Here is a 12,172-nt window from a genome sequence, read left to right on the forward strand (position 1 = left end):
CTTGAATGCAAGAGCATGATTATATGATCTGTAAGTCAAAGTTGCAATTATCTTGAGACATAATAAGTCATGTATGTATATATAGTTACATATTATATTTAACCAAAAAATGATATCTAAAAGCTCAAAATAAGTACATATAATCATATATTATACTAAACCGTAGCTTTTGAGTCTGTTTTCAAGTACAGGAGGAAGGAAATTAAATGATGAACATTATCAAAAATCCTAATTCATTAGTAGAAGGAAATTTTCCAAAATAAGATTCTTTGATGATCAATTGTAATAAACCAGAGCCACCGAATACAAATCAGTCAATCATGTAACCAAAGCAAACCTAATTTTACATTATAAACATAACAAGGCAAACCAAGTAGTAAAAATGAAAATGAAGATACGAAGACAAACTCAAAGTCGCTTACGATGAATCCTCAAGCCCTAAACCGAAGTCGCCTACCGCAACTCGATGAATTCACAAGCCCTAAACCGAAGTCGCCTACCATAACTTGATGAATCCACAATCCCTAAACCGAAGTCGCCTACCGTAACTTGATGAATCTTCAAGCTTTAAATCAAACATATGAGACAAATTGAACTCAAACTCGATCAAGAAACGAAATCGAAGATCGAAGTAGGAAATTTGTTTTATCAAGTAGGAAAATTTTCAAGTACAGGACTCGTATCTCCTCTCCGACTCTCCTTTTGATTTTCAATAATATTTTATTATATAAATTTGATTTATCAAAAATAGAAAAGGTTTAGATACGCTTTTGAAAATTATAAAAAAGTAACTAAAACCTTTTGTTTAATTTTAAAATAAAAATAAAATACTTTATTCTTTAGCGACAATGTAAAAAGTGTTTCTAAAGCTTTTGAGTCAATTTTTAGATACGTTTTATGTAAGAAGCATCTCTAAAGCTTTAGGACCAATATACATAGCATATTATTAGGTTTGAAATCTTTCTCTGAAAGTCATCTTATCTTCAGGTACATTTTTCAGTTTTGTCATGTATTTCCTTCCCTAAACAACACCTTTAGATACACATCCAAATCCTTCTCTAGAACTTCCTTCTCTAAAATCCATTTTCCTTGTAGTGTGAAGAAAAAGTCAGCCTTTGGGTTTGGAGCAAAGCTTCAAACACCACTCTACCCTCCATTTGCCTTTTTGAACTTCTTGTTTTCACTTGTAATACATATATATAATACAATCATTATTACCTTCATTATATAGACCCTAATGTTGCAATGCAAAACCCTTTCACTAACAATATCTAGTGTCTTTCTGTTGTATCCATATCATAAGACTCATAATTGTTCATCTTTGTGTGAAGAAGTTGGAAGGATGATCTAATTTCATTATGTTAAACTTCATTTAAAATATTTCCTTAGTGCAACCACTTAATATGTTGGATGGCCACTAAAACAGTTTCTGATATATTTGGGATGCTTCGTACCAAGTTTCGATCCTATGCTTAGATTGTTATGTATGAGTGGAATAGGGGAGTTGTTCTAGTTTTGATAGTAACATTAAGGTTGTTACAACAATATTTTAATTTTTTTTATGTATATTCTGGTATTCTTTTTTTTGATGATAGAATGCTTTGGATAGGGAATTATAAGAGATTTATTCTATGCTTTTCAATCTTGATTTGCTAAATGTCGTTATTTGTAAGGTATAGACATTGTTGGTGAGGGTTCACAACCAAAAAGACGTAGAATAAACTGGAAAAAAGAGAGTGTGGTGCGAACATTTCTTGAAGCATGTATACATAAGGTCGTTACACATGGACAGGAAGGCACCAATCTTAAGTCGCGTTCATGGAAGAATGTTGCATAGATGCTTAAAAACAAACATAACTTCGTCAAAGATAAAAAACAAATGAAAAACCACTATGATTATTTGAAAGCAAAATACAATGTATGGACGAGACTGAAAAACAAAACAGACAACGTGTATGACCCAACAACTAACACGTTTAATCTAACTAATGAAGAGTGACAAATAGAAATTGAGGTATCTTTATAATTTTATATCAGTTTGCATTTGGTATCTTCGTAAATTTATTTATATAATCCTTTTTAAAATAAAGAAGCAAATATGTAGAACCAATCAGGAGTACAAGACTGCTTTTTCCCGATCTTTGTGTTCAACTGTTTGATGGAGTTCAAGTAATAGGAACTGAAAGTCATGGGCAACGTTCTAGTATTCCTGACATTTCCGACCCCCTTTCTGATCACTCGAGTGAAGATGTTGAGGTAGTTCCTAATACTCAACAAATCCCGACCCTAATTTTAGGACAAGAGTGTGATTCTCGTCGTAGTACACAAGCAAGTAAATAGAGAAAAGTGTTAAACCCAGATGTGAAAGTAGAACAATTTAACAAGAATATAAAATGAGAGATTTGTAGAAGAAGATGAATAGAAATTGGCCGCCACTTTCTTTATTGAATACAAATTCTCTCAAAAATCCTAATCGACTCTCATGTGATGTGTTTGAATCTGTATGTTACAAAGTGTTGATCATTCATCTCACTTCTATTCTATGCATGTATCACTTCTTATATAGGCGATATTTACATGATAACTGAATCTTATAAATAAGGTAACTAAATCCTATAAACAAGGAAATAATCATTATCGAAAATGGGATCAGCACCATCCTTCAAGATTCTGAAGATAGTCTTCGAGAGCATAGACCAACCAGAGGGCCTCTGGTCCTGAAGGACTTAGAGACCAGAGGCTCTGGTCTATACAACCAGAGGCTCTGGTCGTCCACTCCAAAGGGGCTTTGGTCTTCTTCCAGACTTAGTCGTTTTAGCACAACAACATCTTTAGATCTTCCATCCTTGGCTCCGATTGCTTGATAAAACTTTTAGAATAATTAGGATCAATTTTGGTCCTAACAATCTCCCCCCAAATTTTTATAAAACAAGCATCCTCATGAAGTCTTCAGGTCTTCTCCCTTTTGCTTTCTTCAATAAAGCTTTAGTGTGCTTGGTATGGATGGAATCTTCAAGCTCCCCCCCTGAATGTAGCTCTCTATTCTTCATTTTCAACTCTTAGACCAAATCAGATTCAATGTGAATGCAACACCACTGATTGCACATAATGCAACTTTAATCTGCCTACAACCCAACACATACTTTGAAGCACAGAATAGCCACTCAACCCCAAAAGTAGCAAATTCATCTAACTAATGATAGGTAAATGTGTGAATTTCTTGACAAAATAGTGCAACCAGTCTTATGACAAAGAATCTTTTGTTGAACCGCAATTTGAATAGGAATTTAGCTTTAGAGTTTGATCCAATTGGAGATAACTTGAATAACCAAAGCAAACACCATTGGAATTGAGAAGTGGAGAGAAGAATTAACATTAAGCTTTATGGCTTCAAGAAACAACAGGTCAATTAAAAAAAAAATTGACAGTATTGTTGTTGATGCTTCTAAGGGCAAAACATGAAGGAATATCGCCATATTCATATAGGATTGGTGATTGTAGGTAAATAAATCTTTAAGCTCTTACAGATTCAAATTTGCAAGGAGAGACGATGAACAAATACTCAAGATATGGGCGATAATTATAGGTTTGACAAACAAAACGCCATTGCCTTAGGTTGTGAGCACCATGAACTCCTACTTAACGCCTACGCATAGATCTGACAAAATCAAGGTTCAAAAGTTCAACTGACTCCAAGAAACTCCATCAAATAAACCAATTTTTTATGATCAAAATAGGTTCGTATTCATCTAAGAACAAATCCCTTAAAAGGAATTTGATTAAAACATTTAATCATATGATGAATCGATGAATTTGGGTCAAAACTGCAGTCGAATAGGAAGCAGTTCATGAAAGAGTATTGTTCAAGAAAATTGAATCTACTGCAGAAAGATCGAATCGATAGAAGTTAATCGATTTGGCTCTGATACCAATTGTTAAACCCAGATCTGACAGTAGAACAATTTAATAGGAATATAAAATGAGAGATTTGTAGAAGAAGATGAATAGAAATTGGCCGCCGCTTTCTTTATTGAATACAAACTCTCTCAAAAACCTTAATCGACTCTCATGTGATGTGTTTGAATCTGTACGTTACAAAGTGTTGATCATTCATCTCACTTCTATTCTATGCCTGTATCACTTCTTATATAGGCGATATTTACATGATAACTGAATCCTATAAATAAGGTAACTAAATCCAATAAACAAGGAAATAATCATTATCGAAAATGGGATCAGCATCATCCTTCAGAATTCTGAAGATAGTCGTCAAGAGCATAGACCAACCAGAAGGCCTCTGGCGGAGGCTCTGGTCTATACAACCAGAAGGCCTCTGGCGGAGGCTCTGGTCTATACAACCAGAGGCTCTGGTCGTCCAGAGGGGATCTGGTCTTCTTCCAGACTTAGTCGTTTTAGCACAACGACATCTTCAGATCTTCCATCTTTGACCCCGATTGCTTGATAAAACTTTTAGAATAATTAGGATCAATTTTGGTCATAACAAAAAGGTAAACAATCAAGTAACTCATAAGTTGAAGAAGATATTTCTAAGGCTGTGAAAGCAATTATGGAAAAATATTTGAACGATGTGTCTGCTTGCTTGGCAAAGTTGGATGAACCTGGATGGGGAACAGATCACCTGCTGTACCACGTAGCTACTTTTATCTTCAGTGAGAGTGTGATTATAGGAAAGTATGGTTGTGTTTGAAGCCGGAAGGTTGTGTGGGTTGGGTTAGAATGATAGGACAAAAGTACAGATCGTGTAGTCGCAACATATTATGCTTTTGAACATTTTATTTTGATATGATGCTAGCTTTTGAATGATGTTTTACTTTTGAACACATGACTTTTGGATGACATAACTATTGGACATGCTTTTGAATGATGCAACTTTTGAATGAAAATTTTTCTTTGAGCGTGCAAATTAACCTTCAGTAATGTTTTGTAATTATTTTTATTTGCAAAGTTCTTTATGGATGTTGAGAAAGAATTGTTGCCTTTGTTACTTTTTTGGTTGTATTTGAAACGAAAAGCTACATCAAGAATCAAAGGATAAGAGATAACACTTCATCGTTGTCCGGACATGCGTATACTCTAGAACTATTAAATGGCTCAAATACGCAATGTCTTGAGTTGATGCGTTTTGGGTTCAAGAATGTGCGTTAAAGTTGTATTCAAGTTCTCCCTTTATAATGTTTTGTAATAGTTAACATTTACTGTTTTCCTTATAAATAGTAATTAGTTTTCTAATTGTCATTAGTTCACTTGTTAATCAGATTAGAGCTGAAAACATTATGTAATATTCTCTCAAAGAAATCTATTCAAGATTTGGTGAAAATCTCTTTCTACTCTTGTTCTTGATCTAGATCTGAAGATTTGATTCTGATTTTGTATGATTTGAGAATTACAATTGGTATCAGAGTAGGATTATGCACGAAATCAGGAGAAGAAATCATTGGTTTTGAAGTTTTTTTTAAGAAATTTCTGGAATTTCTTTTATGTTCTTGTGTTCTTCATTTTTTTTTTTAAGTTTGATCCATATTTTTAATTTTTTTTTTGTGTTTTTGTGTTAATTTTGGGATCAATTTGTGCGTAATCTTGTTGTGAATCTTTGTTTTACACAAGATTTGCATTTTGATCATTCTATTTCAAGATTTGTTTGAATTTGTGGTTTTAATTTTTTTTTTCGTGTTCTTGGATTTTTTTTAATCAGTGTTTTTTGATCCAATTTTTTTGTTATTTTTTTTTGTTTGTTTTTGGTCTTAAATCGCATAAGGCCCAACCTACTTCTCACTTGAAGAATGTAGATATTGAAACAAGTAGGCCGCTGCCCAGCCTACGACTTCGATTATGTGCACCTCGAGTCTAGAGTCGATACACTTAGGTACACAAGAGTCTCGAGCATCTGTTGCTCCCATTGCGGTTCTTAGTGAACTCGCCGGAACGACTAGAGTTGTGTCTTTTGACCAACCACAAGGACCGGTCGGAAGTCCTACCAGTGCTACCATTTTGCCAACATTGAACGTAGGCACAACAATTTACTCAACTGTTGTTTCAACTGGTAATCTAAGTGATCCAGGAGTGATATTACCAGACTTTGTGTCAAGGAAATATTTGGACGGCGCACTAAAGGTTGTTCAGGATAACATGGAAGCTCAGATTTCTAGTCTCAAAAGATTGTTGAAGGGGAAGGGGCAAGTAGAAGAAGTTCAACCATCTGCGCCATCACCACCGCCTGTATCTGAGCCTCCGACTGTACAAGAGCAATCGGTGGATGAACTTAAATCCTTATTCTACGCTAAACTGATGTCATCTCAAAACCCTGATGCAGAAGATGCAGATTTGGTTGGGCTCCTCAGACAGCAAATTGATGAAAACCCCACAATTAGAGCCTCAGAGTTTTTGGTCTTTCAGGATGTGGTTGCTTCTAGCTTCTCTAAAGCTAGTAAGTTAATCACATCAAACACTCAAGTTCTTAAAAGTTCAATTGATGCCCTTTCCGAACGGGTATCTATCTTAGAAGAGATTTGCTGAGCTCAGGCCACCTCACTGAAACGAAGGCATGATGATCCGGATGATCCTGATCATCATGAGGGGGAGAAAAAAAGACAAAGGGTGACTAAGTCGTCTGCTCGCACTCTAAGTGATGAAAGAGAGCCAGCTTCTCAAGATGTTAACGTCGAAAGTTCTGTCCCGGAATCTGCAAGGGAAAGAATTATTGAGGCAATAATTGTAGAAAATGATGAAGTATTGGAGACAAATCCAGCGATCGAGCCAATGATTGAAAAGCCGGTGGACTCCACAGTAGGAACAAGGCTGCTACTGGATTTGTCGGTCAATATTGGTTTTAATGAAGTTTTTGCTACACAACTGGGTGGAGAACAGGATTTTGGAGAAGATATTGATAACATTGATGAATCATCCGAGTTATATTTTGACTTTGAAGCTGACATTAATGAAGAAGACCCAATATTTCCATTTCAGGATGATCGTCAAACATTGCCTGAATCCTCCACTACAGTTGAAGTTGGTGCATCCGATACTCCTGGAGCAGCATTTGATCCAACATAGATATTTACAAAGAATTATGTGCCATTTGCAATTCGTGCAAACTTTCCAGGCTATGACAGGGCAAGAATCAGAGAGCCTTTCCTCAAAGACGTTTATTTTGGCATCTTCCTTCGGCATCGTAAAGCTCTAAGCGCTGACAAGATACTTGGTATCCATAAAGAAACCAAAGATTATCGTATGGAGTACAAGCAGTTCCTCAAAGCAAAGCATCTCCCGATCAGCCAAGTTCAGACCAAACATCGAGTCGTGACAATTAAAGAAATTGATGCTCAAAGACTTCTTAGAGTCTGGTATCCAGTATTCACAGTGACACGACAAGATGGTAAGGTCTGGGTGTTTAGCGAAGCTGATTTCTCCAACTTGTATTTAGAAGATTTGGAGAATATGTACCATGAAATCTGGAATATGACGAACAGAAAAGAAGGAGTTATTGTGGCTCTTAATGCGATCAAAAGGTTTATGTGGAGTCATGTCAAGGTGTCTATGGTTATTGATGTCCAAATGGGTCTTGAAGACAATCAAAGAATCATTAACTTGAAGAGACCTGATCAAGAGCTAGAAGACATTGAAGCCTATCCGTTTTACTTGATTCCTGAACAACCGGAGTTCGGGGTGATATATGATGCCAAGGATCGAATAAAGAAGTTCATGAGATTCAGCAAGCTGAATAAATATTCTGATGGCACTATACGAATGGTGAGACGTGCGCTTGAAACAAGGAGAGTTAATAATGATAAAGCTGCGGAGTCAAAGAGGATGAGTCCGAAGGATAGGTATTTGCTGATTAATGCCTTGAATTTGCTTGAAGAAAAATTGCAATATCGGAATGCGCTGAGGAGGCTGGAGAAACTGCTCGGACTCAAAAAGACCAGATTTACAAGAGTTCGAACTTGAATCCAAAGGGGGAGATTGTTGGGTTCAAGAATGTGCGTTAAAGTTGTATTCAAGTTCTCCCTTTATAATGTTTTGTAATAGTTAGTATTTACTGTTTTCCTTAGTATAAATAGTAATTAGTTTTCTAATTGTCATTARTTCACTTGTTAATCAGATTAGAGCTGWAAWCATTWTRTAATATTCTCTCAAAGAAATCTATTCAAGATTTGGTGAAAATCTCTTTCTACTCTTGTTCTTGATCTAGATCTGAAGATTTGATTCTGATTTTGTATGATTTGGGAATTACAATGCGTCTTGACTCTAAAGTTAATTATATTGAGGGAGATTGATTAGTATTAAAATAAATCCCATGTGCGTAGTGAACCAACGTTTATGTCCAGCATCGATAGCAATAGGTTGTGCTTCAACATGTATATAACTGTGAAATAACTATAGAGACTCAATTATATATGTTTCAACCCTTCAAACCCAGTTAATTATGTATATTATTATTACTTTCACTCGTAGATAAATTATTATTTCCTATGATTGATCTATCAAAACGACTGAATTACTCTATTTAATTAGCATTGTGTTCCCGATGACGATTCAGAAGACGATTGAAGCACGACTCTTTAAATCTCTTAGACCTTGTTTTTTTTTTCATTTTCATCTCTTAATTATTACTTATGTCTAATTTGTTTAGATGTTTTGTAATTCAGACTGTTTGTTTTTTTTTTCAGAGTCTCTTATCAATTAATAGGGTCTGAATAAATAAGAGGTAAACAAATATCTTAATTTCACTTATTTTCCATTTTCTTTGATTCTCTTTATCTATTGCTTCTTTCTCCATCAGGGATGCCATCATCCTTTCATCACCCATGCGAAATGCATTCCCCCACCTTCTCTCTCTCTAGATCTCTCTCTCTCTTCTCTCTCTCTCTCTCTCTACATATATATATATATATATATATATATATATAATTTTTGCATGTATAAGTTAGCTTAGAAGATTAATGTAAAACAAGAACTTATATCAGCGATCTATCATCTATCAAAAGTATCGATCTTTCCATAAACAAACTCACCGACGCCATTCCCGATAGCATCGAAAGTCTAAAGATATCAAAAAGGTTCTTACAGTGTTCCATCTCTTAAACAGTTGTTGAGATGAACTTCCTGATTTTACAAAAACCAAACTATTGATTTAGATTTCAGACTTAAGACGTTTGTCTTATTGATCCAGATTTCAAACTTCAGCACCACCTCTTATTAATCAGAAGTGAAATAAAACTTCAGACTTCAGCACCTCTTAAAAAAACAAACATCATCTTCCTCTTTCTTGTTCATTCATCAAAAAATGGATCTTGGATTTGGTTTCTTGTTCGCTCATCAACTACTGACAGGGAAGTTAGATTTGGGTTTCCTGTTCGGCTCATTAACCACAGGCAGTCAAGTTAGGTTCAGGGTTCTCATTAATTCATCAACTAATTACAAGGAGCGAATTTAGATTCCTTAATTATTCGTTTATCAAATAACTGACTCAACTCTTGGATTTGGATTTCTTGTTCATTCATCAGCTATGGATAGGGAAGTTGGCATCGGTTTCTTGTTCGTTAACTATATATATATATATATATGGAAGAGTTCAAACGAGAACACTCTTGTTTTATAAGAATACGAGAACACTTCTGGGCCTCCAAATTAATTAACGCAATATAAAAATTAGAATAAATGAAAATATATTAGCATTTATCCATAATTTTCTATCATCTTATATTTATTCTTATTTTTTAAATGTTGATGCGTCTTGTGACGATAATATTGTCATAATGATCTGATTTTACTGTGATGATAATATGATAATGTTTTAATAAACTGGAGATTTTTTATGATGTGATTTTGATGTGATAATCATCTGATAAATTATGTGATTTCTTCTTGTGATAAAGTTATGGTAATGCTATACTAATCGAAAACCAATCATGATCACGTCTACAATCATTACTCTGTATGTTCATTATGTGATTTTGTTGTGATAATGATTTGATATCAATGAGTATATTATTTGTATGTAATTTTAGGGATAGAATGTCATCAAGATTACAAATAAAAACGAAATCACATGATTATCTTTAATTAATTAATTTATTTTCTATTAATTTTAATTATTGGTTAACAATTTTTTGGAAACCTATAAATATTTTTACATTCTTGTAAAACACATATGTTCTCATTTTGAACCTCCATCTCTCTCTCTCTCTCTCTCTCTCTCTATATATATATATATATATATATATGAAGGTTCAAACGAAAACTTCTGTGATTTACGAGAACGCAAGAACAACCCAATAATATCAAGCTTTTTTAATTAATAAATTAACTTATATTAAATATAAACAAATTAATAAGGGCAGGAAAGGAATTAAGTAGTTTTTATAATTGTTATTTTATTTTAATTAATTGTAATTATCCCTTTGATTGATCACGTATCCATGATTTTTCCTCTGGTTAGTTTTCTTATCTAATTTTCTTCTCCAGATCGTTCATAGTAGGTTGACAATTGACTTTCTTATCTCCTTTTCTTCATATCGTTCATAGTATCCATATTTTTGTCGATCTAGAATGGAGGAATTGAATGTTGTTGGTAAGGAAGTTTGTACAGGATCGAGTTATTCGAACGACGATTCCGGGGGCTTTTCTCAAGATTGTTTTTTTGAAGACAACTTTTTTGAAAACAGTTCTGATAATGATGTGGAAGGTATGATAATAGTGTGATAACATTAAAATATGCCATCAATTTTCATGAGTGATATTTTGGGCTTTTTATCACATGTGATAAAAGGTACATGGAATTGTGAATGGAAACATTTTTTTGTCCATTTATAGTTATTAGTATACGTTGATTTGAGTTTAATGTTATTGTACTTTTGTAATTGAAAATTTTGATGTTTATCACATGTGATAAACATCCCATAATTTTCGTGACATATATCTGTTACCAGCTCATAGATATTGATCGCTCAAATCATATAACAAAAACAATTATTTGTGCATATCGATCCAAACAATTATCAGGAAATTATAGTAGTGAGGTCTTTGTTGACTCCAATAACCTTCCCAGAAACAAGAGAGTTAATATCACTAGTAGCCATCACACTCTTAACTGCACCAAAACTGCTTCCTTGAGTTACCAACCTCCGGTAATTCAACGTGAACCACGTCTCCTAAATGGTCTTGACCATGGTATGTGATACCGATGATGGCGGAGTTGCCTTTCAATTTGCCCCATTCATGTGAGTCGGCATACTTCAGATCTTCACCAATTGAACATATTACCAAAAACCACATGTGAATGTGTATATGGACACTGTTTGGTTCGTTTTTCATTAAATTCTGTATAGATAAAACTAATTATGTGGATTTATCTGTCTATATAGACTGATATGGTTTTTGTTTGGGAGGGTTTTTAATTCATGCCAATGTAGCAAACATTGTATAAAGAATTTATATAGTCAAAATTAATTCATATAAGATCAGAGTAACGAAACTACAGATGAAGCAAGAATGAAAGCATTAGTAAAAGGTGTTGAATTGAAGGTATATTAATGATTATTTACCAGCTGAAGCAAAACCTTTGTTGAAAGTAAAGTTCTTGAGGTATGAAGCAGCTTTTGATACCCAAAATCTTGATGCCATCGACTTACCAGTGATCCCAGGAAATGTGATAATGGTGTGATAAATGTGATTGATATGTATGATTTGATCAAAAGCAAGTTATTTGTTGGCAAATATCAACTCAAACTACTTGTGAATCTCTTAAATTGGTGTGTAGCTATTGATGAAGAGTCGAGTTCATATGATAGGAAAATGCAAATGCAAATGCAGAATTTTGCAGTCTAATAGACATATGATTGATGCTAGTAAATAACGTAAATTAACAAGTGAAAAATGACAGCTATATTGTAATCAAGATGGTCAATTTCACCTTCAACTTGTAACACCAATTCAATGATTATAATAGTGATATCTATGTAAGTGAGAATTTTGATGTTTATCACATGTGATAAATGTCCATAGCTCCAATTGTATGTTACTGTAATGCTCGTTGATGAGGTTGATTTTGTTTTGAATTTAATTTAATAGTAATTTTGTTTAGTTTTATTATGACACATGAGAATTTGTTAATTTGGTATATATATATATATATATGGAAGAGTTCAAACGA

The 12,172-nt window shown here is 33.9% G+C and overlaps 1 protein-coding gene and 1 pseudogene across 1 annotated transcript in view; both read right to left on the bottom strand.

The window, feature by feature from the left end:
• LOC112514148 (homeobox-leucine zipper protein HAT5-like) overlaps window positions 1-1,157 on the bottom strand; it is a 6,466-nt gene extending 5,309 nt beyond the window's left edge. The window contains exon 1 of the mRNA XM_025120481.1: window positions 1,114-1,157. Within this exon, the coding sequence (XP_024976249.1) occupies window positions 1,114-1,157 (44 nt within the window). The remainder of the gene's footprint in view (window positions 1-1,113) is intronic.
• Window positions 1,158-9,336: 8,179 nt separating this feature from the next.
• Window positions 9,337-11,643, bottom strand: LOC112514149 (annotated as a pseudogene).
• Between the last annotated feature and the right edge of the window lie 529 nt (window positions 11,644-12,172).

Source organism: Cynara cardunculus (assembly GCF_001531365.2).
Source record: "Cynara cardunculus var. scolymus isolate 2C chromosome LG 6, CcrdV1, whole genome shotgun sequence".
NCBI lineage: Eukaryota > Viridiplantae > Streptophyta > Magnoliopsida > Asterales > Asteraceae > Cynara > Cynara cardunculus.